This window comes from Urocampus carinirostris, chromosome 14 (genome assembly GCF_059441175.1).
Source record: "Urocampus carinirostris isolate Australia breed hairy pipefish chromosome 14, RoL_Ucar_1.0, whole genome shotgun sequence".
NCBI classification, from domain to species: Eukaryota; Metazoa; Chordata; class Actinopteri; order Syngnathiformes; family Syngnathidae; genus Urocampus; species Urocampus carinirostris.
Window position 1 is genome coordinate 28,320,942 of NC_142362.1, and position 24,777 is coordinate 28,345,718.

The 24,777-nt window shown below is 40.1% G+C and overlaps 1 protein-coding gene across 2 annotated transcripts in view; it reads right to left on the bottom strand.

Moving 5' to 3' along the window:
• Positions 1-20,776, bottom strand: part of myo16 (myosin XVI) — a 208,090-nt gene extending 187,314 nt beyond the window's left edge. Inside the window, exon 1 of one of the 2 annotated variants that reach the window (XM_088352519.1) lies at positions 20,667-20,776. Coding sequence is in view for 1 of the 2 variants with exons in the window: in XM_088352518.1 (XP_088208644.1) it covers positions 10,915-10,924 (10 nt within the window). In the remaining variant the exon portion in view is untranslated. Of the gene's footprint in view, positions 1-10,914; positions 10,983-20,666 lie in introns of those variants that run through there. The other variant, XM_088352518.1, reaches the window with a different exon arrangement.
• Between the last annotated feature and the right edge of the window lie 4,001 nt (positions 20,777-24,777).

Genomic DNA, 24,777 nt, shown 5'->3' on the forward strand with positions numbered 1-24,777 from the left:
TCAATGTGCACTGACTTAATTTGACTAAACAACTTAAATTTTTGTGGGCCATTTGTCTTGTCATATGTTTTATGGTTGTTCAATGTGTAAATGTTTGTATCCTGTCCTATATTCTCTTTTTTCTCGTCTTATATGTTTGTTTGTACTAGCGTTTAAGCGGCCCACGTAACTGAAAAGAAAAAAGTAGGAAAATACGAAGGAAAATTGCCGCGGACGAGAGCGCGTGCGTTTTTAACAAAGAAGAAAAAGGAAGCGAATTTAAGTGCACAATGCAACGACAGAAACGTTTTGTTATCAACAGTAAGACCGTTTAAAAATATTGTTTTTGGGTGGAACCGAGAGCACATCGCGTCAGGAATCGAAAATGTTCGTTTTTTGGGAAATCAGTGTTTGACGCTAAGGGTGTTCAACATAACGCATAGGGGCCTAAGGGGTTCCAATAAAAATTTTTACGGTCCAAATTTTTTCTGTTTTTTCGATTGGACAACGATAAATTGAAGAGTGGTAAGTTTAGAAAAATTATGTTTGAGTTATTTCAGATTCATGGAGGTAATGCCAGAACCACACCATAGAAAGATGGAATAGTGACAGAAAATGAATAAAAATGTTTCGTTTTCAGTAAAAATTTGAAAATAAAGGAATGTGAAGATGATGAAGAATCCAATTGAGTGGAATAAATGGAGTAATTTGAGAATGAAAAGCATTGTTGTACGAGAGTAGTGGAAAAGCGTGAGTAAATACCTTTTTTCATTGAATATGGAGGAAATATTCATTGAATGGAATACAAATGAGTAAGATGAATCGTTGTAGATCAATGCACGTCGTTTTCAAATGAAGTAGGTGGAGCTAGGATAGCAGATTTAATTGGTTTGGAAAAAATAAATAAATGAATTGAAAGATTAAGTGAGATGGTTATATGTCAATTTCCCATTAAACTAGTGGGCTAAAAAGCATGTGTTAGGGGGCGTAGGAGAAGGGAAAGTTATGTAGAAAATGGTTTGTTGGCAGAGCAAGTAAGGAAGTTACAAATACAGAAAGATAAGAGTTAGCAAAGGAAGAAATAAAAAGGCGAAAAGAAAGTAGGCGTTGAGGAAAAGAGAAGAGAGGGATATACAAGTGGTAAAGGAAGAAATGAAAAGGGGAAAAATCAATTAAATGAAATATTTTTGTTGACAATTGGCCGGAGTAAAGAAAACATATGTATGTGGACGGGTATGGCTAAATAACATCGGACAACCGAGAGTAATTCCAGAGTAATTTATAGCTAGCAATGAAATTAAGTCTGGATTAGAATCGGTGTTTATCTGGATAACTCAGAATAAGAACGCAAAATGGATTAACTACATTTATTACAACCAACAACGTTTATTAATTACATTAACGAGGCCTTTAGTGCAGTAGGAGAGCAATTACATGAGACATCTAGGATGGCCTGGCAGAATCATCAGGCCCTCGATTTTCTCTTAGCCAGTAAAGGAGGCGTGTGTCATATGATAAAGGAGGAAGGCTGTACGTATATACCTATAAATACATCCGAAGCAGGAAGCTTCACAAAAGCACTGTCAAAGATTCGTGAGTTGAGCAATGAAGTGACAGTAAATACTGAGAAGAACAGTATCTCTTTTGATTGGTTCTCGTCTACATTTGGGTACTGGGGTAGTATGTTAGCGAAGGGGGGAAATTTTCGTACTAACTATCGTAATAATTATGTATTTGTTGTGTTTCTGTGCCATACCTATTCTTAAAAGAGGAATTCTTAAGACTTTTGGAGAACAAATGACAGTAGTGGCTAATACTAGGGTGGCAAGAAGCTCAATGAGCACAGTTAGTGATTAAATATCGAAGCCTATTCCTGAGGGAGAACAGATGACTCAACTAAATTCAAAACCTTGAATTTTATTTGGCAACGTTAATAGTCAGTCTACATTACATTAAATAATGGAGCATCTGCGGAAAGAGACACAAATGATAATCTACACTAATGACAATATCAAGTAGCACTAGGAATAACAGCAACAAATATATTGGTTTCTACTTGTGATTCTTTTGTTGGTATGTCACACTGCCGGGGAACAAGCTGCTGCCTGGGATGGTCATCGTCGCTTCCGGGTTTTTGGCTGCATGGAAACTGAGCGTGATGCCTGCTGGGATAACACTCACTCCAACATCTGACTTCACGCCACCCGTTGACGAATACGACAGTGCATGGTCTTCAAATTATGCACAGGGGTCAGGCCAAAGGCCGATGTATATGCTGTATCACTATCCAGTCATGCACTCATCTTGAAATGTATCGACGGCTGTTACCAAAATTTGTTATCGCTGATCAGTTTAATTATTCATTTACCTTTATCACGTACCGATCAACCGTCGACGGTCCACGTGTATAATACAGTATGTACGGATAAAGATAAATGAAGGGGGGGTTAGTGCATGGGTCAGATGTTTGGAGTGTTAGGGGTTTTTTCTTTTTTATTTAATGAAACATGAACAATGAAAGTTAGAGTAATCACAGCAGGCTGACCGCCAGAATTTTATTTTATTTTCGCGTAAACTCTGTCCTGTATTGATATCTATGATTGGTAATAATTTGCCACTACTCTGTATTCCTTTTCAATTTTAATTTCCATTCAAAGGAAAAAAAAAAAAAAAAAAAAAAAAAAAAAAAAAAAGGGGGGATTATGTTGTGGCAAATCCTCAAAAGCATTTGCACTTGCATATATAGAAATAGATTTGCATACATGTCTACATTAACTTACAATACATTACTTGCTTGTGGGAAAAGGTCGGGTTGACCTCGGTTGAAGATACCGTTACCAGACGATTAGAGTTTACCTTGAAGATACCGTTGCCAGACGGCGTGCAAGGAACGGTCACGTACTCATACGGCGTACACGGGACTGGTCACGTACTCATACGTGATACAGGACCGCCTTTTGGGGTGTACTCAATCGAAGCCTAATCGTCACTACCAGCTTTAAATACATTGTCATGTTCCTAGCTCTGTGAGATCTTTATTGACGCATCAATAAAGTGACAATCTCCCTCCGTAACGAGACTGGCTCCTGTCTATTTCTTTTATCCACTTATGAGAAGACTTTCTCTCGATTATCGGACCTCCAATTTCTACAACAAGACAGGGGTGTGTGATGTTGTCATGGCTGTTTAATGTGCACATGGATGATGTGGCGAGAGAGGTGAATGCAAAAGTATTTGGAAGAGGTTTAGAGATGATGAATAACAGTGAAACAGTGTGGCAGGTATGTCAGTTGTTGTTTGCAGATGACAGTGCTTGTGGCTGATTCTGATGAAACATTGAAAAGGGTGGCAATTGAGTTTGGAAGAGCGTTTGATACGTGTAAGTAATGTTTGAATGTCGGGAAGAGTAAGGTGATGAAGTGTTCACGGGATGGAGTGGGCATGGCGTTAGAAGTAAGGTTGAATGGACAGTTGCTGGAAGAAGTTGAAAGCTTTGGGTACTCAGGTTGTGATGTGGCTGCAGTTGGTGGAATGAAGTGAAAGGGATTGCACTGAGTGAATCAAAGAAGCATGATTTTGGGTGCTTTGTGGAGAGTGATGAGTAACAAGAGTATGAGTATGGATGCAAAGAGAGGACTGGATGAGAGTGTGATTGTGCCGACTGTGTTGTATGGCGCAGAGACTTGGAGCATGAACGAAGATTTGAGAAGGAAATTAAACGTTTTTGAGATGAAGTGTTTGAGGAGTATGTTTGGAGTGACAAGTCTGTAATAATAGTTTGCAATAGTCTTAGATCTGTGCAGCCCTTTGAGACTATTTGTGATTAAGGGCTAAACAAATAAACATGACATTGACAAGAATGGATGGATTGAGAAATGAAATTGTGAGAGACAGAACTGGAGTAGTAGTGGAATAATAGAGTACTCGGTTGGTTTGGACACATGGAGAGGATGGATGATAAGCGAATGTTGAAGAGGATCTACAGAGCAGAAGTAAATGGAAAGAGATCAAAGGAAGGCCGCAATTGACGTGGATGGATAGTGTTATGAGTGCACTGCAGGAAAGAGATCTGAATATAATGGAAGCTAGAGCTCTTGTTGGTGATAGGAAGGAGTGAAGAGGTGTTGTGAAAGGATAGTGGGATGTTTGGACGCGTTCTAAGGGATGGGCTGGGCACCCCTATGATGCGGCAGGGATAAACCAGTGAAAGCTGTAGGGCCATGCTGTTTTGTGTCACCCTGACCCGAGTGACATGGCTGCTTTCTTGTGTCCCGTTTCATCTGGAGGGATGAAGGCAACGTGGCTGTTTGGGGATGGGCATTTGGGTTGAACATGGTCAATTTTTTGTGTGATTTTTGCTACTTTTTCCTTTTTTCTTTTCGTTGTTATTGTGTATGTGATTGTCTTGCTGTCGTTCACCCCTCTTGAGGGATAAGACCAGGGTAGATAGATCGATAGAATTTGTGGCCATGCGTCATTGTTATCGTCTTTGTTGTACATTGGTTAAAGCAGCATCGGATTTTGTGACAGATAATCAAAACTTGATCATTTTTGCAATAAGAATATTTCAACTGTATTTGAATATTTCAATACCGCCCAGGCCTACCTATGTGTCAGTTTAAATGCACCTGATTTGTGATGGGCTAATGGGTTTATGAAATGAGTCACTGGAGAACAGACAGTATTATGAAGACCAAAGAAAACGTCAGGCAGGTGGGGGATAAAGTTATAGAAAAGTTCAAAGCAGGAATGGGATAGAAAGAGATTTTGCAACATGTACACATCTCTGTGTGAGCAACACTATCAAAATGGAGAGTGCACATAACCACCACAAATCTACCAAAACCTGGCCATCTCTATAAATTTTAGGCCTAAACAAGAAAAAAAAACTAATCAGTGAAGCAACCAAGGGACCCATGATCACATTGGAGGACCTGCAGGCATATAGAGCTGAGAAAGATTCTGTGCACAACACTTAGCCGCAATGAGCATAAACCTTCCCTTTATGGAGGAGTGGCAAGAAGAAATCCATTTCTGAAATAATTCTATTAAAAAAAAAACTTTTGGTGTTTCCAAGAAACATGGGAGAACACAAACGACATGTGAAACAAGGTGCTCTGGTCAGATGAGATCTAAATTGAACTTTTTTGGCCAAATGCAAAGCATTGCATTTGGCGTAAGAGTAACACTATATCTCATCTCATCTCGTTAGCAACACCGCTTATCCTCAGTAGGGTCGTGGGGGTGCTGGAGCCCATCCCAGCAATCATCGGGCAGTGGGCAGGGGACACCCTGAACTGGTTGCCAGCCAATCGCAGGGCACACAGGGACAGAGAACTCACTCGCTCATTCGCACTTGCCACACTTTTCTTTAGCAGGGACTGGGAATATCGTTTAAGTTGATGGGAAGTTGGATGGAGCCAAATACAGGGTGTCTCCAGCAGAAAATCTGTTGGAGTGTGCAAGAGGCCTGAGAATGGGGTGCAGGCTCAGCTTCCAACAGGCCAACGACCCTAAACATAAACCAAAACCTACGAAGAAAATGTTTAAAGGTTAAAATGAGCGAGCCAAAATCCATACCTTAATCACATATAGAATTTGCAGAAAGATCTGAAAAATGTTGAGCACAAACGATCATCATCAAATCTTAAGGAACTTGAGCTGTTCTATAAGGAAGGATGGGAAAATCTTTTTGTTTCAAAAAGTCTGTGATCGCAGCAAAAGGAGGTGGTACAAAGTTTTAACTCAAAGTGGGCCAATATTTTTGCGACATCTACTTTTCAGTGTTTTATTTGTGAGCACAATACAATACGTTCAATAATTTTGGTTTGTTTTTACGCGTCTGTCTCACATGTTATTGATTCTTAAAAATATTTAAGATTTTTATCTCTCAGTCTGAAGCCTGAAATAATTCAAGATGTCAAAAAGTACTTGGAGGGACAATACTTTTGCAAGGCACTGTAAGTACCATTAATTCAGGACTTTAAACGCTGCGATTGTAAATACATCGTGGCTTACTCTTCTTTTTTTGCGGCGGTTTAGTGAAAACGGGTCATCTGACCCAGAAGACTCAGAGTCTATACAAAAAAAGGACAACAGGAGGGTTGACTTCCCTAACTAACTCAAATGTGCTATATGCACACCATACAATACAAATTACTTCCTCTTCCTCGTGTGCAAACATGCAATAAATGAGAAACAATGAAAATAACAAGGTAATGAAATTAAAAGGTATGCATATGAAAATATATAAGGTTTGGAACAAAACATGTGCATAGTATGGACGGAATTCCAAAAGAGCGGTTTTGCATTTATTCAGCAGAAGGCTGATGGGTGGGAAGGGGTAGGGTAGAGAGATAATTCTGAGTCCTGACAGCCTAATGGAATAAACTGTCCATGAGCCTGCTGGTTCCAACTGTGCAGTTCTTTCCCTGATTGAGGCAGGTTGAAGAGGCTGTGAGATGGATGGGTGAGGTCAACTACAATCCTGGTGGCTTTGGGTTTGAAACAGGGGTTGAGATGTCCAGGAGAGGCATGACCTTTTCTGCTGATCTCACAATGCGCTGCAGAATCTTTCGGTAGGACACGGAGAATGTGCCATACACGGTGATGCAACTGGTCAGTGTGCTCTCAATGGTGCCCCTGTAGAATGACAGCATGATGGGATCAGGGCACTTGCTCTGTGGAGAAAGTACAGGCATTGACAGGCTCTTTGGCTAGGGCTTTGATGTTGTGACTTTAGGACAAGTCCTCCTTGATATGCACACCCAAGAACTTGATACTGCTCACTCTCTCCACCGCAGCATCGATTGTGAGTGGAGCGTGCTAGGTGGGCACCCTCCTTAAGTCCACAGCAAGCTTCTTGGTCTTCTCCACATTCAGGTGGAGATTGTTGTCTTTAGGCCACTGGAACAGCCTGCTCACTTCACTTATATACAGCATACACCTTTAATTCAATACGTTTAGTAAGTGGAACTTTTTTCTTTATTTGGGTTGTGGCTTGTATTTTGGTTGGAATGGTGGGTCTTCAAGACCAATGAATAACTGCTGTACTAAACTATAACTATATCATCCTGCTATTAGCACAGGCAGGGCAATGCTTTGTAATGAAGGTAAGGTGACACATATTCTCGGTGTGAAACATTGTGCTGGCACATTTCCACTGCGGCGCTGAGCTACTCACACTTGGGAGTCACGTCCTAATAAGTTTTACCTCGCTAACGTTCCAATTAGGTCATGCACCAGCATACAGCGGGGCTAACAGACAGTGCAGCCTGACTGAAGAAATTGTCGTTCTTTCAAAATGTTGTGGTCCTCTCGATAGCCCGCAGTGAACAAACATGCTGTCAGAAAATGACGAGCATGTTCTTTTTGACACATGCCATCCTGTCAGTTTTGCCCCCAGGGGCCAGTCGTGTACTTTAAAGGCTGCACGAGGCGATCATATTTTTAGTCTCAATTTATAATTGACACAAATATTGCATGACTTGGACTGCTGAGAATTCCCCAATTACAGAAGAGGCAAAGGCTGGCGGGAAGGGTTCGTGGTCAATGCATTAAACATGAGATTTCGATTTTTTTATTCATTAGATTTCATATGTTTAGAAAAATAAATATTCATCGTAATACTGGTTAATTTTTAATTTTTGTTTTCCCAGTTGAATGAATTTATGATTTAAAAGTATGTGTACAGGAGCAATACATCAAAAAAATAGAAACACACAACAAAAACATGATTATGAAATACTGTACATAAAAGCTATTGTCCTTCCTCTCCACCCAAAACCACAACCAATGAGTGTATTGTCTTATTTGATATTTGCATTGTTGTTTACTGTTTTGAATTGCATTTCACAAAGATTTTTTACAGTTTATGGTCAAGTTTACGGTACTCTCAAATTTGTCTTCAATTGCTTAGGTTTGTCAACATTATAGTGTTAAACATGTATATACTGTTAAGTGTGTAAAGATTTTTACGATATGTTACAATAATACTCAAAGGTTTGGACTCATATAAACACTTAGTAGAGTCAGTATAACACTCACAATTTTGCAGTGCATCACAGTCCAGTCAAGGTAGCTATAAAATGTGTTCATGGAGAGAGCCTTGAAGTAGCCCACTTAGTCCTACCATTCAAATGTAAAACTTTCAATCGTCACACAATTTAAGTTCCCCAAATAGAGCTAGAAAAAACTAATCATTTTTAGTTAACTGCTGAAAGCATTATATCCTAAAAAATACAAAATGATCTAGTTAATGCAGAGTAAAGACTATTTCTTGGGTCTTCTGTTCATCCAAGAGCTTATTACAATCGTCCAAAGGAGCCCATAAAATGATAATAAGAGACAGAGGTATTCACTAAAGAAAAGTGAAGAAGAGTTGTGCACAATGGGCACTGCTGACGCACAATGCCGAACACAAAGTGAATTTGTGAGTAAGGCAGAGTGCAAGACTTGGATGTTATGCTTATCATCATTCGTGCTGTTCTCACAGCTGCTACTATTTGAGGGTATCCATGTCCCGGCCGATACCTACTGTGTATGTCGGCCGATGTGTACCATTGAAATACTCCCTCGCACACTCAAACAATTTATTGAAAGAAAAAAGACAATAAACATCGTCAGGTTTTCTGTGTTTATGATGACTTTAGTAGCCCGGTTATAAACATAATGGATGGTACTAGCAGGTGGTTTCAAGCCATTACGTACATTTCTATTAGACTTAACACCGATTTGATCTCTGCTGCTCTAATGTGAACTTGAGCTCACTGATCTATTTCTAGTAGGGTTGTATGTCATATGAGAATAATGAATAACATTTTCTTTTTTGGAAATAGCGAAGGTATTTATACATCCGGTTAATTCAAAATAAGTCTTATCACTCTGTAAAGGAAATATTCACGTTTAACCATGCCCATCTTTTGAATAGCAGATGCAACCAATTGGTCAGGCTTGTATAAGACCTTTTATTTTGGGGTAGAATCTAAAAACAAAACAAACAGAATAAAAAACATTGAACTTATCATGAAACATCATCATCATCCAATCATGGCGGGTGTGTTTTCTGTTTCTGTTTGTTTTTTATTAATCAAATATGATACAATTTTTCCGTTTCTAATATTGGACAATTGTAGAGGACAGTTCCTAGAATGCCAGTTCAACAATTTGAATGTTTTTTCACACTGTTGTAATTTGTTTTGACTATTACATCTCTATTACGTCGCTTTTGGCCGATTGTGTATCTGTTCTTTGAATTCCAAACCCTTTAGGGTGGAATTGCTTTTGTAAGATAGGATATGTATTTAAAAATGGTGGCTCAAGGGAAGGGCTTAGAATGCGTGGGTTCTCCTTATTAAACTTATTCAATCCCTGTCCGTTTTGCAAGTTGAAAATCCATTGATGTCATCTCTCTTCATTTTGTCTCTCGTCAAGTTTAAACTGATCAATCGACTACTCTTAAGTTTGATAATGCAGTTTTACAGTTGAACAAACAAGCCATGTTGGGTTCTCATTAAAATAGTTTTCAAGAGGGTTTGGGGAGCTGATTAAGCTATATTTGTCTTTTTTCTTAACTTTTATAAAATTCAACATTTTTGCCATTTTCTAACACTACATGAGTTAATGTGTTACAGTTCACCCCTAATTTACATCAATAAAGATCAGTTTTTCTTTTGATTTTTTGTGGTGTTTTTGAGTATAAAATAAGAAAGGTTTTATGAGAAGAGCAGGCAATGCCAGCTCATGTCAGACTAAGTGTTTTATGGTTATATACTCTGCTGTTGACAAGTGTAAGTAGTAAACATCTTTTACAAGTCTGACTACACGCCTCTGTTCAACATGGATCTTGAGTTGGAATGTTTTTTTTCCGATTTCTAGAATTGCAGCAGTCCACCACAACTGACCTTGCATGTATAAAGCAAATTCAAGTCCACTCCTCAATTCCAAGAATTCTCAGTTATGGAATTGTGAAAATAAATATAGAGCATGTGCCTTAAAGCCACTACTGTGCATAATCAGCGGCAATTGCTTGTTGCCAGATCAGAGAAAAACATGATATCCAATGTTGGGCGACAGCAAACAAATTGCTTCATGCAAATGGTTATGCAAATTGGTCGCTGTTGCACTTCTTCCCCAGATATAATCTGACAGCACTGGCCTGAGGAGACCCAAAACATTCTATGTCTTACCGTAGTAAGGTTGAATCTCAAACTCTACCGGCACAGTGTCAGACCAGCAGATCTGGTGATCAGCTGGTAGTCCCCAGGCTAGATTATGCATCCCGTATCTAAATGCTGATCCTTTCATCCCTGATGTAATCCCCTTCCTCATTCAGGATGGCAGCCAAGATGAAAAAAAAAGACTGTTAAAGACTGCCGGCTGGTTTTGTAGCGACCTCTCCCTCCAACTTGAGCTGTTTGTCTCTCAGGGGTTAGCCGTGGTCAGCAGGGTCATTAATCACAAGGCCAGATGAATGGCCCCGACTTTGCTGGTGAAGCCGCCGCGGGTTTGCATGCTGAGATGTGGAACAACTGTTAACTCAAGGGAGCTAGTCGGACATGACCAAGGGCGAGTGCTTGACCTTGTGCCCTGATCACCCAGGGGAGAAGTTGCTCTTAAACTTCCCTTAAAATGACTTCTATGCAAACAAAAGCAAAGCATATCATAAACTGAGAAAACATTCTTTTGAGTGCTTAATAAGATCAGTCTTAGACAATCAGCTGTTCATTCCCAGCCTCTCTCACACACAGACACACACACACACATTCGTCCACACCAAACTATATATTTAGATCTGTGGCAACAGCAAAGAGACACATCCCTTTTTTCCTCTATTTCTCAAGTGGCAACTCCAATGAATCGCGTGACGGTCATGGATATCGGAGCGAAAAATTGCCGCCACGAAACAATCCCAGTGAGAGTCGAGGTTTGACTTACCAGTCAGCATCTGCCAGAGAACTGCGACCGGAAAAATATACCCACCAGCCCGGCCGAAGGGGACCCGATGACGGCCGTTTTCCTCGCGGTCCGCCGCCGAATCAATTTCAGACTCTCTCGCTTCCCCGCCAATGTGATGTCATTCATTCATGCATTTCTCCTGTAACCAGGGCAACCCTCCCGCTCTCTCCTTTGCATCTCTCTCACTGTCTTTCTTTGTCCGTCCTGCACACCCCCAAACTGAACACGGCCCACCTACTCCAGTAAAAAGGTACAGTTGCACCCCCTGCCCCCATTCCTTCCACTCATGCATGGCTCCACTATCAAACAAGTAGGAGGGGTGTTCCACACAAAAAGGAGGCGCGTGAAGTCCCTCAAGCTCAAGAGTTTTGCTGCACGGCACACTTTTGTCAAGGAGCGTCCGATAAAGACAACTGACGGATAAACCCGACACAAATCGGCGCCTAGAAAATCTCCTGTTTTGACGTTAGGCAGCTGTCGCGTTTGCACACAGACACACAATCATAACAAAAGTCCTGTTTGAGCCCACTGAACAGATGGGTTTGTCTGGGTTTTTAGAGATGGCGATAATTTCCTAAAACGAAGCATGAATATTTAATGATCACCCCTGTAGTGAATTGGAAAAGTGGAAGGTAAACCTTGACATTAGTTGCGTTTTTAATAAAGTTATATCAGCATCATTTCAATACAAGACAATTTCCTTGGTTGACAGTTTGCATTGAAGTTTGATTTACTTCTCTTCTCAATAGAATATTGAATAATCATATGAAGTTCTGTTGAAAATGCGACCACAAACGACAAAGGGTGAATTTAATTGTGAATAGGAAATTGTGGCTTTTCGTTTGTGTTTTTAATCGTGTGTTTCGTTTTCAGTTTAATTTTGTTTGGCCAGCTCACCGTTACCGTCAGGGCTGCAGAGGGCTTTCTGATTTTGCCGGGTCCTCCGGGTTATATCTGGCCGGATTTGCGTTTAACGCCGTAGCGGTTGCTGCTTTTAGTAGTTGGTTGATGATTAGCATATCTGTGTGTTTTTTGGTCGGCCAGCCTCGTGTCTTTCCACCGAGGCAGCAGCTTTTGTTGATTGGTCCCGGTTGAACCCTCTTGGCGGCTCTCTCCGTGTTATTTTTGCCAGTCAGCCTCTTTTTATCTGCTCTCCTTTTATAACTGAATCTACACAACGCCAAGATATTATCCACAAAACTTTGCTTGAAACTCTTTTAACCGCTTCGACTAATCAACACGTAAATAAATCTGGTGACTGGCTTGCATGCTTGCTGGTTTTCCTCACAAGACTTCACAGCTCAGGCTATGTTTGAAATGCATTATCTCAGAAAACAATTGGACTATACCGATGAAATAGATAAAGCTTTTATGCAAAAAAAAAAAAAAAACGTGTACTATTTCTTCAAATTTTGCTCGTTTAAGTATTCTTAAATAACTCTCATCAGCTCTTTCAGCCAAGGGTGGGCATTATGCTTCATTAAGTTCTAAATTGATTTGATTAGAGTGGCGTATGGTTAATGACCTGCTTGAAAGTGCAATCAGATATCCCCTTTCAACTCAGTTCAACGTCCCCTGGCAGCATCTCTGACGGATCAAAGTAGCGGTTTAAAGAGAATGTGGAACCAACAGTAGTTTGAGCATGCGGGGGAACAACCCCTGTTGGTGGACAAGTGTTTGTATGAAGAGATGTGGGGGTAGAGGGTCCTCGTGGCTCCCTGTTTGTTGCAGGTTTGATAGCAATAACAGAAGCGCAGCAGTGGACTGATTATATTTCGCACACCTACCCTCCCACGCCAGGGGAGGACCAGCTGCCTCCTGAGCCATTCATTCTCGCTTTAAAATTGCGTTCCGGCTCTCCGCTTGCGTCATCTTCTTTACGATCCTCTCATGGAGAGAAAAATATGCAATTGCACACTCCTGATACATTATCCTGCCCAGTCAGCAAGTTGTGGTTGGGAAGAGAAAGTGAAGGAAAAATATGATTTAGTTTTTTAAAAGAATTAAAAGTTTATATTTGCTTTCAGATACCACTAATAAATATTGCAACCACAAAAATTCTGCAACATATTTCCTTTAAAATATCAAATCAGATGCTAATGCTATTGGCTTAATTCCCTTGTTGGATCCTGCACACTAACATCTTCCAGAGGGGCCCAACAGGCAGACCCCATACCTGATCCTCATCACCCACACCTGACTAATAAGGAACTCACTATTTAAGGACTGCGCTGACAGAAAAAGCTGTGGGACCATTATTTTCCCTTCATGATCCTTATATCCCACCTTGTCGGTCTTTTATGGACTTTCTAAACATTGCCAGCAATGAGTGTTTTACAGTTTTAGTTACTCGTCTACCAGAGGTACCGGACTATGTAGCAAATTAGCTAATTATCTTAGGTTTCTGTTTCCCAACATACAACTATTTCGCCTTAAAAATACCAGAGCTTATTAACGTCTTACATCAGGGATATACATCCATTCATCCATTTATTGCACCACTTATCCTCAGTAGGGTCACGAAAAATCTCAGAGGACACCCTCAACCGGTTGCCAGGCAGTCGCAGGGCACACAAAGACAGACAACTCACTTACTCGTTCACACCTAGGGGCAATCAACCTGCTATGCATGTTTTTGGGAGAACATGCGAAATCACACAGGAAGGCTGGGAGCCGGATTTAAACCAATGACCTCAAAACTTTGTTGCGGATACATTAACCACTCAGCTGCCGTGCCGCCTACATCGGGGATATACTATTCTTAAATGGAGAAAAAATAGGTGTATCCATGCACAATACTAGCTGCATATCCTTGCAAACACTATCAGTTTTGGCTTTACAAAATGACTTGTTTGTGTATCTACTTGTCACTTTTTTAGTTTTTATGTTTGTTCTCTCGCAGATTTCCATTCTGTCAAAATAGAAAAGAAGTTCAGTGAGGTTTCGTAAGGCAAAACAGTGCATAACACCAACAGGCAGCACATTGGACCCAATAAGCAAATGTTGTCAATTGTGGTCAGAAGAAAAACTGCAAATGGTCATGTCAAAAGATCTTCAGGACTGGCTAAAATAATTCTCGAGGACACAGTCCAAGGAGAGGAAGACAGAAATGAACTGGGCAGACAAGATCAAGGAATGGACTGGTGCCAATCTTGCCACAACCCGAAATCAGCCCAGGAATCTCAGCAGTGAAGAACAATGTCCAGTGTTTCGTCCTCAGTGGTTCCCAACAACCCAGCCAGGTAGGGGTTTCTTGAACCGAAAACCGTGAAGATTATATTTCTTGTTTTACAATTGAATAATGCTTTGCTTTTTATTATTTTGTAAATATGTATGAAATATAATAATAGAGAAAAAGATCCTAAAACTGAGCAGATTTAACGGTAACGGGCGGCAGTTGGACAATTTTCATTGCATTCATAAAAACATGTGCCTACATTTCCAGTGTTCTTTAAAGATAATAATTATAAGTATGAATATGATGTTTCAAAGGGCAGTACGGCGGCGCAGTGGTTAGCGCTTGTGCGGCACAGTTCATGTCATGGGAACCTGTCGTGGGTTCAAATCCAGCTCCAGACTTCCTGTGCGGAGTTTGTATGTTCTCCCCGTGCTTGCATGGGTTTCCTCCGGGCACTCCGGTTTCCTCACACATTCTAAAGACATGCATTTCAGGTGAATTGGCCGGTCCAAATTGTCCCTAGGTGTGAATGAGCGAATGAGTTGTCTGTCCCTGTGTGCCCTGCAATTGGCTGGCAACCAGTTCAGGGTGTCCCCTGCCCACTGCCTGAAGATAGCTGGGATGGGCTCCAGCCCCCCCGCGACCCTACTGAGGATAAGCGGTGCAGCTGATGAGATGAGATGAGATGATGTTTCAAATTGTACTAAAACAGGAGTCATTATTTGCTGTTCATCCAGTATTTAGCTTTTAAAATTGCCCATTAACAGTAAACATAAGTTTCAACTCATCATTACAAAGTTTATTCAGTATTGCCATGCTGGTTATTAAAATTTTGGACTAGGATGTAAATTTGCTTGTTCATAAATGGAATCTTGGAGTAATGGGGGAAAACTTGCATGCTTAATCTGACTTTATCCAGCAGAGGTGCTTTCAATTTGTTTTCGCTTTTTCTAATCAAAAGCAGAATAGCTTTCTATAACTTACAATTTTTCAAAACTGGTCCCCACAACAAACAATTAAGCAACAATATCACAATAACATGCACATACAGTACAGTAAATATAGCTTTGGCAAGTCCTGGCAAGCCCAGAAAGTGACCCAGATGGCCCTTCTTGAACTAGTGTCCAATAATAGTTCTGGAGGGGTAAACCGCATGAGGGATTTCCAATAGACGGTGCATAGCAGGTTTATTACAAGGAAAGTCCAAAGTTTGCAGCAAAAGGAAGGACGATTCATAAAGGATCACAAGTTCAAATGATATTTTCCTTTAGCAGAGAAAGAGATCAACTCAGGGCAAATGATAGAATTTAGTCCTGGCTCCTGGAAGTGTCCCATTTCTCAAATAAATCGCTGCTACCAGCTGTGACCCTCCGACTGCCACCTGTCATTAGCTTTAGCTGGACAACTGCCTGGTCTCTCCTGAGCCAACACGGGACACAGTCCAAAACGTCCTCTTCGACTTGGTTCTAGTTCTAACAGATGCAGACACCCAAGACAGTTAGAATCAATGCGATTGCTGTCACAAATGCTTGACAACTATTTTCTTGAGATGCTGATATGTGTGGTTACCACCGCCAAGGCAGAAGAATCCTTGACAAGAATTTCATGCTGTCCAGAGTTCCGTTCCTGTCATGTAGACAGGAGGCAACAAGTTAATTTCTCCAGTTCAAATTCCTAAATCTGGGCAGCGGACGGGAAATTACTTGGACCCCTCAATGATAGCTCTAACCACAAAAGTCAAGTAAAACATAACTATTAAAAGAAACAAGGGAGGGGCCATCATGGTGCTACGGGTACACTCAAAAGACAAAAAGTTTGTAAAAAGACAAAGTAATGAGAAGAAAAATGTTGCGGTTGGCTCATTTCGAGTCTGCGTAGTTTGTATTATTTCTTGTGCATATCACTTGCTTTTGGTTGCACTTCACAATAATATAAGACAGTGCCCCTTGAAATATATTCTAATAAAAGCTTTGGAGCCCATCTCTTATTCATTTATTTTTCAAGTTGGATTTCTACTTAAGAAATTCCACATTTGTTTCTTACAGCATAATCCTAAAAAAAATGAATACCCCATCTGGTTTACGACATGATTTTTCTCTCTGCAATCTTCTTTTTGAATTATAATATTGTTTAGACTTACTAAAACTAAACTAAAATTATATTATATTCACGGTATTCTGGGAGTACGAGAGACCGAGAGTAATCAAATCAGCATAGGAAATAATTGGCTGCTCTCTCCCCAGTCTGAAGTAAATGCCGGGTTGCAATACCGCAACAGAGCCAATAACATTATAAAAGACTCCTCTCGGCCCGGCCAAAACCTCTTCAACCTGTTGCCCTATGGTAGGCAGGTTAGGTCCCTTAAACAAGGACTAGCAGGCCCAAAAACATTTTTTTCCCTAAAGCCATGACAACCCTAAACAAGCATGCAACTGACTGTAAAAATGATCTTCAGATTCAGATTCAGATCTACTTTATTGTCATTCTAGTACACGTGTATACAGAACGAAATGTCGATGCATCTGACCCCCACAGTTTCCTTGAATGTACAGATATAAATAATGTTGTATTGTATTTTGGCTACGTGTAGTATTTTACCATAGTGCCGATAGTGCAAGAAGAGTAGCTAACCAGATGTGCAAAATGGGCAGTCAGGTTAACAAGTCAGGTACACAGTAACATTAACACTGTAACAATAACGCTGTAATTACAATAGTGCAGAGAGCAATGTGCAAGGAGTGGCAAGCTATAAAAAAAAAACTGCCAGTAGTGCAAAAGTCAGATTAGCAGCCGTTTAGATTTAAGTTAACTATATGTTAGATTGACCATTTAACAGTCTAATGGCCAGGGGGACTAGACTATTGCGGAGCCTGGTGGTCCTGCACCGCACACTGCAGTACCTCTTCCCAGAGGCTAGCAGAGTGAACAGTCCATGATGGGGGTGAGAGGGGTCCCCGGTAATGTTTTTTGCATGGGATAGGCAGTGCTTCTGGCCAATGTCCTGAATGGAGGGAAGTGTAGTCCCGATTATTTTCTCTGCTGTCCTCGTTACCCTCCTCACACTACCCCAGTCGGTATCTTGCCAGTTGTATTAAAAAATTGGTACTGTATAGAAAAGGGGTATTCATATCTAATCCATTTCTGGGGATTTGTATTGCTACTCAATTATATTCCAATATTTTCCATTGAACTATTGTTTTAATGAGCTACTTTTATTAGTACTGTTTTGACAATACTCTGAGACCAGTCTTTGAGCAACAGAATTCCCATTACTCCTTATAGAAAATCCTATAAGAAATGCATGTCAAAGCATTTAAAAGACTGTTACTAATGTGCTGCTGCTGTGTTTCTGCCACACTACCTGCACAGTTTAGAAAAGAGGTCTGAAGTGATTGACAGATAACAAATTGCGACCACAATCATTACATCTTTTGCTACCACAGTGTGGCCTAATTCAATTTGTAGGCAGGTCAAATGAATGTTTTCCCTGGTAATCCCACCTCCAGCAGTGAGCATCAATGCCGTCTGCACCGGCAGCTGTTTCGCCTCTGATGTCAGCCATGTGGAAGGCTATCTAAATGAAATCTATCCACTTGGGTTGAGAGGAGTGCGGTGAATGAGTGGTGGTTGGTGCCAAAGATGATGAACCGTTGAGCCTCTTTCACCTTTCATTTTAATACTTGTTCCTCACCAGGGAAATACCAAATCATATCGTTTTCGCTTCATTTTTTCAAATGCCTAAGTGTCAACGAGCTGGGAACGTGTCAAGGCTTTAACGACAGCATCTTCTCGAAAAAGCTCTTGTTTTTTGTAATTTTCTTTTGTCATAAATCAACAAAAAAGTATGGAATCAACATCTGACCAAAACACAAACATCCTTCAGAAAAGGTGTTGATTAATGATTAATATCACATACTCCAGGGGAAAACCGTGTTTAAAATGAAATGAGAAAAGATTTTGTAAAACCCACATTGAGGCTGATCAATAGTATTTCATTGTGAAGGGGAAATTGACCGCATTTGGACATGGGATGTTAACTCAAGAATGTTCATTTGATATGACTGTACATTTTTTAAGTTAATGTTACCCTTTGTGGGTAGAACAAAGTGAAGGGAAGCAGAAACTGAGGCAAGGTTGCTCAAAATAAGAAAGTTAACGAATTTAGCAAGTCACAAACAAACAACATGTCCAAACAAATTCAAACCAGACGACATCCAAATTAGAACCAAAGACAAAACCGAAAATGGAGATGCAAGAAAAAGAGTAACAAACAAACAAGGGGTCAAGTAAAAAATAACTTGTCCAAACAGTCAAACCTGACAACATACAAAACTGGATCCACGACCAAACCACAACTAAGGATGCAAAAACAGAGTAACAAACAAACAAAGGGTCACAAAGCAAATTTAATGTCCCAAAAAATTCAAACCTGGCATGTTTAAACCAGGAACAAAGATCAAACCAGAAATGGAGATGGAAAAAACAGAGGAACAAAAACACAAAGGGTCACAAAATAGATAACATATCCAAACTAGAAACAAAGACCGAAATAAGACCCAACACAGTGTGCTGTCTGAGCTTAGATATGATAACCATCTTTCCCAGGAAGTCAGGTAAGTTACCCTGGACGTGAAAATGCACAAAAACTGACTCAGCATTTTTGGTTTGTTTGACTAAACGATTTATCCAAAAATACATTCCTCTCTCGCAAGCCCAAACAACATTCAATTTCAACACAATTTTTAGAGGCTGTCAGGTAAGTTACCCCTGATAACTGCCAAAAAAAGCTGACCTAACATTTTTAGTTTTCCCTTATTGGCATTCTACTCTCTTGGTCCGGAACAAGTTTGGCTTGAGGTTTATGTTTTCCCAAAAATATATATGGAGACAAATACATATTTGTTTGTACCCCCATTTCATGATTTTAGTCTTCGCCTGAACTCAGTCTTACTCTTTGGGTTTTCTGGTCTCATTTGCCAATGACCCAGCTAAATAGGGAAACACTATCCAAATGTCATGGTTGCCATGGCGCCTAATTGGCCTGGCCCATGTGTGTGTGTGTGTGTGTGTGTGTGTGTGTGTGTGTGTGTGTGTGTGTGTGTGTGTGTGTGTGTGTGTGTGTGTGTGTCACGGTTGCCATGGTGCCCAATTGGCCCCGCTCGTGTGGTGCCAGCTGCAGCTCGTTGAGAGTTTGACTTTCTGTTTATACAAAGCTCAGCGCTCTCTTGCTTCAGGGTCAGCTCGTCTAACAAACTTCTGCCCCACAAGACGTGAGTTCTGACTTGGTCCTGGTTTCCTGTTGATATTTTCAGTCCGGTATTGTTCACATTTATTGTTGTCCTGTTTAATTTTGGGTTCCAGTTTAGTTTCTGTCTGTTTTTTGTCCTGATCATTATTTTCTCCAGTTTTCGTTCCCGTCTAGTTTCTCCTGTTAATTTTCAATATCCTGATCCGTTATCCATCCTGTCTGTCACTTCCTGTCCGGTATCAACCCCATCTGTCCGATATCAACTCGGGCAATTGGAATCGGTCTCGTCGGTCTCCGGCTTCCGGCCTTTCCACGCCAGACCGGCTACCTAACGTGCATGACTCCCCATTTCCCGTAAAATAAAGACTTGTGTGAGAACATCATGCGATTGGGTCCTGTATCTGTTCTGGTTCTGACACCAAAAATGCTTTAGCATCTCAATGCGCGTTATGCTCTACTGGCGCACAGCCATTCTAGTTTTTGTTATCAATATATGAGGTGAAAAGTGATTCCAATGTTGTGGCTACCGAATATTTTGCTATAATAGTGTTAAGCCACCCCCCACACCACACACTTGAGCGAGTGTATTTGTATAGGCCCGCTCTCTGAATGAGCCCATCTGCGAGGTCTTGCGGAACAAAAGCAGAGTTCGGTGTGGTGACACACATCCAGAGTTAGGTTAGTCTTCGACACCGTGCAGAATAAAGAACACAATACTGTGATTCTGATTTCTCACTCTCCTGTTTCCTTCACGTCTGCCAGCATCATTCACACACAGACTACCAAAGTCCTCTGAGAGGAGGATGGATTCCCCAGGTGGCATTCACAGACAGCCTCGCAGGTTTGTTTACACAATGGAAACCTGCTTTTCTTTTTTTTTTCATTGTTTTTTTTCTCTATCACATTCAGCAGTAGCTCAAGGCGATAAACAGCTTGTAAAACCGAAAGAGACAAACAATAAAGAAAAAGGACCAGTTGGTGAATGACAAACACCTAAACATGTCTGGTCAGCAAGTGAGAGGAACGAGTAGAAGATTTTAGATGCAATAGAAGATGACCCAAATCAGGGACGTGTAATCAATAATGACACAAGACAGGAGAGGGCGGTAGCTTGTAAAAGAGTTTAAAATTCTGTACAGGACCTTTAAGGTTACACAATGAAGCATTTTCTTCCTATGCTACAGTTTATATATTGCTTTCTTGCTCTGTATTCATGTATTTGTATATCTGAGTGTGCTTCACCAGACAAGAACCTCACTTCAAGTCACTGGCAAAGATATACGATTTTAACAAACACAAACTTACCTCAAAGTGACAGCATCCCTTAGTTTTCAATGAGGTCCTTTGAATTAGATGCATCCAAGAGCCCTCACCATGAGCCACAATGATATGTGTATCAAAAAATCCAGCGTCCTCTCTCACGAACTCCAATCCTCTACTGACATGCCATCAGTGGCTCACAGAAAAGAGAGTGAGCAGAGGGGAGGGTAAGGGGAAGGGTAAGGGAGGAGGTTTTGTGCCGGTTTGAGACAAGCAACATGGGGAGGAGGTTGTTTTAAAGTCCAGACAAAAGAGAAAGTTTACACGTTTGTGTTTAGGGAAGTATTTTCTTTGCAGGAGGGGTGAGCGATACTGAGATTTTCCGTATCAATCTGATTTAAGTAAATACAGAATTAGAGTTGATTGTTTTAAAGGAGGGTTCAGGAAACTTTTTGACCCATAAAGGCAACAATTTGGGGATTTTTCTAAAAGAGCTAAACCATATATTTTAAGGCAAAATTCAACAAAACCACAAACCTGCTCCTCAGAAAAAAAACTTTTTATTTCACTGTGTGGGGTTTGATGATTTGATGAAATATTTGAAATAATAATAATGCCAGAGCCTGTGTCCCATGTCAAAATAAGTATACCACTTACAATGTGACTCCATTTTGCAGTTGCTTAAAAGTGTTAATGCTCATTTTGACCGACTTTTCTTTTGCCGAATAATGTTTTCAAAATAAGGTGTGAGCAAAGGTATTTTGTAAAAAAAAAATCTAAAAAAATACCATCGGTGCAGTCGGCGCTAGGCATTGGGGAGGGCGTGGGGGGTTGGGGGGACTACTCCGCTCGGTGTGTGTATAGCTGTTCCTACTGCTCACACAATCAACTTGCTCCGGGTGCTTTGCTGAAGTTTTTGGGCGTTTACAGTTTGTTTTGTGGGTTTTTATGATAAAGTGTCTCAACAGTGAACATAGACTGTTTAATTATCTTCCATATTTATGATTATTTTGTAGTGTACAGCCTAAAAGGGGTATGTTGGTTTGACACCTTGACTGTAAATTGTAGTTGAGATTGTTCCCTATACATACTGGACCGAACAGATTTGACTAGTAATGTCTTCCCAGCTTTGTACGTCCAAAAATTACCTTTGCATTTAAGGATGCAATGAATGTGCATGTTTAATTTTATCTCTGAACCAGATGTACTCGTGAAAAGAGACATATATAGCTTGCGAGCCATAGGTTCCCAACCTCTGTTTTAAAGGGTAAACATGTAGGATATCCTTTTTCTTTAAACGTACAAAAGAAATATTGATTTGAATAATAAGCAAAAATATACATGAACTATCATATAACTGCAAGTTTTAAATAATTGTAAGTCAAGTGATTTGTATTTCTTTGACAAAACAGGAGGCTCACCTAGAAGGAGCTTCCATAGTTGTTTGCCATCATCAAAAAACGAAAACTTTGTGAAAGGTTGGGAAAGAAAGAAAATAAAGGTGTTCGTTTTGTTAACTTTAAGTCTTCATAATTTGTATACTTCCCTGTGATTTTTATCACTTGTTTTTGGTTGCACTACACAGCACAGTGACATGTAGTGGTCAAATACTTTCCACTGTCTCTTTAAGTGAGTCAATTATAATTAATTTAATTTTCTAAGTGTCTATGATTAGAAATACTTCTGTTTCAGAAAACATGGATCCAAATTAAAAATACATTATGGTTCTCTGATTCATTGTATGTATGTATTAATTGACAAAAACACGGACAAGTTGAATTTTAAAATAATAGCTGGTTTCGGCTTTAAAAAATCCGTCTTTTTAAAAATTAGCCATTATCGATATGTTTTTAGAAACTGAAATTTGTGATCCTTTATTTTTTACGCTTGTATAAAAATGTGTTACTGCCAATATGATTTCTTAATGTATAGCATCTTCATTATTTCAGACATTTTTAGCTTTTTCATTTTTTTGTCGTACGTATGTAACTTCTTCATTTATTCATTTTGTTCAGTCTTGATTATTCAGCTTTTCCATTATGTATTTTATTTTGTAGCCATAAGTGGCCATGAGTGCCATCATATCAGTACTTTAGGTTTATACAAAGGCTCATTGTGTAAAGTTTTCTTTGAACATCCTTGAATTTTGTCTTTGTTTTGGCTGATGGAACTTGTACTATAAGAATAATTGTAAGTCAATTTAGTCTTTGTATACGTAAACCTTTTACAGCCATTTTCTGTGACTCATTTGTGCCCAGAATATTCTATAAGTAAAATCTTATCATCTCTTCTGCCTTATTTTGACTGTTCCACGGTTAAATGGAATTTAATTTCTATATCATGGTACTACAATAGTTTTATTTTTATTTTTTTTATTTTTTTCACAAAATCACTATGGACAGTTCACCCCCAAAACTATTCTTCAGATAACGCACAAAATTCACCGATCAAAATTAGAGAAGACACTGATCACAATTAGAGAACAACGATAACTTTGGCATGGAAAATGGTTACAACAGTCAGCAATTAGTCAGAAGTGCATAGGCCTCTGCTCTGGATGACTTCAGCACATCTGTGACCACAAGATAGGACTAATCTCTCACACTGCACTGATGTAATTTTGGTCCATTCTTCTTCCAGGCTCCTCCACAGTTCGCTGATTGTAATTGGTTTCTTGACCATAACTTTGTCACCAATCATTTTCTAAAGGTTCTCTTTGGATTTAGATTAGGACTCTGGGCAAGCCAAGTCATTGATTCAATGTTTTCACCTTCAAGAAAATTCTTTACCTGTTTTGCTGTGTGAAATGTAATACTGTCCTCCATGAAGACTGCATGGTTATTGGACGATGGACGCAAATAAAGGACCATGTGCTGTTGAAGAAGGTTCTGATTCACATTTGCATTTACTCGGCCATGTAGCTGTACAAGAGGCCCAATTACGGCTGCAGAAAACATGTCCTAAACCATGACACTTCCTCCTCCACCTTTCACTGACTTTTTTACACACTTTGGGTTTATTCTCTCTCTAATGAGGTTTCCCATCAGACCTAGATAAATCATATATGCTTTCATTACTGAAGTGAACTGTGTAAACAGCAGACGCTTGTACGCTACTTACAAATTGCTGACTATTGTAAAAAAGTGTCACAGTACCTTGGCATAGAAACAACAAAACATCCTTAAACTGTTGAGCAGTGAAGATGGCATTATTTCAAAATTATTCAATTTGTTATCAGTGTTCTCTAAATTTGATATCTAGCGTATATCTTTTTCTCATTCCTCTCTCTCACCCAGCACCATCTTCAACTCTCTGAGTCTATGCCAAAGTGAGTGACTGACAGGCACTTTTTTAAGCTTCTCCCCCGTACCTTACGATTGGCTGGCCGGATTGTTTTGCCCGCCCTCACGTGATGCTAAAAAAGACAGTTGGCGAAGCGTAGTGCACTACAGCAGTGTTTTTGAACCTTTGTTGAGCCAGGGCATGTTTTTTACATTGGAAAAATTTTGCGGCACACCACAAACCGAAAATGTGATAAAATTATACTGAACAGTATGTTTAATTACAATATAATTTATAGTACCTCCAGTGTTTACAGCACAGACACTTGACATAATGACAATGACATAATATTTGCAGAAAATGATTCATAAATGTTTTATCCATCCATCCATCCATCCATTATCTGCACCGCTTATCCTCAGTAGGGTAGCGGGGGGTGTTGGAGCCCGTCCCAGTAATCTTTGGGCAGTGGGCAGGGGACACCCTGAACTGGTTGCCAGTCAGTCGCAGGGCACACAGGGACAGGCAACTCAGTCTCTCATTTACACCTAGGGAAAATTTGGACCAGCCAATTCACCTGACATGCATGTTTTTTCTGGAATGTGGGAGGAAACCGGAGTGCCCGGAGAAAACCCACGCAAGAACGGGGAGAACATGCAAACTCCACATTGGAAGGTTCTCACGACCTCAGAACTGAGTCACACACGCGCCAACCACTGCCCCACCGTGCTGCCCTAAATGTTTTATGAAATTTTAAAAAGTGATATTGGATAATTTCTCACGGAACACCTGACGATCTCTCACATCACACTAGTGTGTCGCGGCACAGTGGTTGAAAATCACTGCACTACAGTATTCTCATTGCTACTTTTTT